Here is a 2,493-nt window from a genome sequence, read left to right on the forward strand (position 1 = left end):
ACGTCGTATATGACGCCCTTGCCGCCCTCCGGCATGGCCGCGTGAGCAGTTGCGTCTATCTCAACTGGCCCGATTTTTATGGTCGTAATTTGCTCGTACCGCTTTGCCCTGCCGAGCTCCGGGGTCATAATTAGTAGGGACTGATTCTTCGGGTTGGCGATGAATCTGTCTTCCCCGTTCAGGTTGAGGCCTGCAGCCGTAACCAGGACCTGGCGCAGCTTCGGTCCCGCTTTCCTTGTCAGCTGATCGGCGCCGCCGTGCGGTCGCAGCACTACGCGGAACATCTCCTTCGGTATTTTCGATCTGACCGTGCCTACGGATCTCTCGGCGAGTGACCTTCCTATCGCTTTTTGCCGCGATTTGGCGGCCTCGGTCCCTTCGCTCCCCTTCACGGGTGCCTCCTTCTTCGCTTGGGACGCTGCGTCGCATTCCTTCACATATCTGCCTCCTTGTCGGCGGAACCATGAATTTTCTTCTAAGGCCTCAACCGCCTCCATATTTCCGTCCTTACTAGTGTCAGAGTTCGGCTGGTAGCTCTGATTTTCCTCGCTCTGCCAGTCCATGCCGTCCACGCTCCGAGGGTCTTCCCTCGAGGGCGGCTAGGCCGGACGCTAGGCTCGGACGCTAGGCTTAACTTGGCGGCGTTGTTGCTCCGAACTTCAAAGTATCGTAAAGACCAAATTGGTGGTCCCACCTTTTAGAGAGTTGGTTCCACTTGATCCTCGGGACTTCCGAAAATCGGTCCGAAGTGAGATCACAAATGGGGAGAAATAAGAAACACATGTGCATTACACCAGAAAGATATGCTTAAACTGAATGGCTAACAACACACACCACAGGACAGCAAGGGAGGTCAATGGAGCGTGTTGGTGCATATTTCATCTTGACTGTATATTTGGCATTCTGTCCCCATGACTGTGGCAGATCAGTTGATGAGAGCAGGGGCAGTCGCTTCGTCCTGTTAATGTGCATAAGTACAGCAATGCAGTGCTTGCACCTATGTGATGCACTGAAAAAGAAAAACAAATTGCACTTTTATGCATGGTAAAGTTGTGCAAATCATGCATATGTCACTGCCATTAAAACTGCATCAGCATGCCATACAATTATGAGCACATAAAACATAAGTGTACAAGCATGTACAAGCATTTATGCAAAATGGTTGCTAGGTTATATTTTTATAAGCTAAGCTTTAATTTAAAGGTTGACTTTGAAATTGTCGTTTTTTTTGTTTGTTTTTTTACTCAATGCTACAAACATAAGCTTATTGAGCTCGATGGCCCACCGCGCTTTATCTATTTTCGAAAACCAAGTCTTACCATACGTTGAATGTCATATGTTTATTTCTAAGGTTGCTCAAAATTCGTGCCTTGAATAACTTGCGAGTACATATGGGCAGCGGTTCCATGCCGCTGGCCACAACGCGGAGTAACGAGAAAGCAGGAAAGAAAATATATGGCAAGTGCATGCGTATACAGTTATGATCGATACTTTCATGCGAACAGCGAGCAAAAAGTGGACACGGACGAGAAACTAAGAGCAAATTCTAGTCATCTGCTCTTTGTTCTCGTCTGGAGTATTTTTTACAGGCAGCTCTCGCGCGGTTCACGAACATACAAATGTCATTTTACCCGGCAGGACATGTGCAGTTCAGTTCTGCAATTTCTGACTCGCTCGCCATCTTCAGGTCAACACGGTGCGGGTCTTTGTTGAGCGCAGATGATTTTAAAACAAATGCAATCACATGCACCGGTCCGGAGGATCTGCATGTAGAAGCGACAACACTGCATTCTATGATGTGTCCAGCTGTCACGACTTCATCCCCTTCAATAAGGCATCTAGCACCATCTCCGATATGGTCCATAATAGTCTTGAATGGCAGCGGCACTAAAAAGGGGCAAGCAAAAACAATTACGAGGTGCGCGCCACAGTGGCAGCAGCCAGTCGTCGTACATGGCTCTGCTACTCCGAAAACAATGGCTTTATTTTCTATTGAATGCAATGTCATCTCCCTTCACTGTTATGTCTATCTTGGTAGACATTGGATAAAACATAAAAGTTCTACTAACCGTCCCAAAACTCGTCCTCTTCGTTTTCCATGGCGCGAAATCAACCGTGGCAACACGACACACACGCGCGGGCAATGGCAACAGAGCAGACGACACTGGAGGCCATCCACACTCGAGGGGTTTCGGCATTCAGACGCTAGGTGGCGACTCTGCTCGATCTCGAGGCGAATACTTCCGAACTTCGCAGCTGCGCATTTTGACTACGCGTTCTTTTTTTTCTTTTTTTTTTTGCTTCGGTGTACTCTTGACAACGTTTTCCTCTTTAAGACACGGCTGCGAATGTCGGCACGCCTGTTTTCCGGCTGGCGTTACATAACCTCGACGGCGCTTATGGCAGCCTTAGCGGCTGCGACGCTTGTGGTAGCCTTAGCGGCGTGCTCTGATACAGTCGCCGACCGATTTTTCGGACTTCAAGGGAACGGGA

General features: G+C 48.7%; 1 protein-coding gene across 1 annotated transcript; it reads right to left on the bottom strand.

The window, feature by feature from the left end:
• Nucleotides 1–807: 807 nt before the first annotated feature.
• Nucleotides 808–2,008, bottom strand: LOC146192253 (uncharacterized). Its single transcript, XM_084600442.1, has 2 exons — nucleotides 1,632–2,008; nucleotides 808–1,009 (listed from the first exon to the last, which is right to left on the bottom strand). The coding sequence occupies exons 1-2, from the start codon at nucleotides 2,006–2,008 to the stop codon at nucleotides 808–810; spliced, it is 579 nt and encodes a 192-aa protein (XP_084456568.1).
• Between the last annotated feature and the right edge of the window lie 485 nt (nucleotides 2,009–2,493).

The sequence above is a fragment of the Amblyomma maculatum genome, chromosome 4, assembly GCF_055883805.1.
Source record: "Amblyomma maculatum isolate TAMU_Amacu chromosome 4, ASM5588380v1, whole genome shotgun sequence".
NCBI classification, from domain to species: domain Eukaryota; kingdom Metazoa; phylum Arthropoda; class Arachnida; order Ixodida; family Ixodidae; genus Amblyomma; species Amblyomma maculatum.

Coding starts and splice junctions, on each gene's coding strand:
- LOC146192253 (XM_084600442.1), bottom strand. CDS start 2,008: ATGACATTGCATTCAATAGAAAATAAAGCCATTGTTTTCGGAGTAGCA. Junction 1,010..1,631: donor AACTGCACATGTCCTGCCGG/GTAAAATGACAT, acceptor TTTCTTTTTCAG/TGCATCACATAGGTGCAAGC.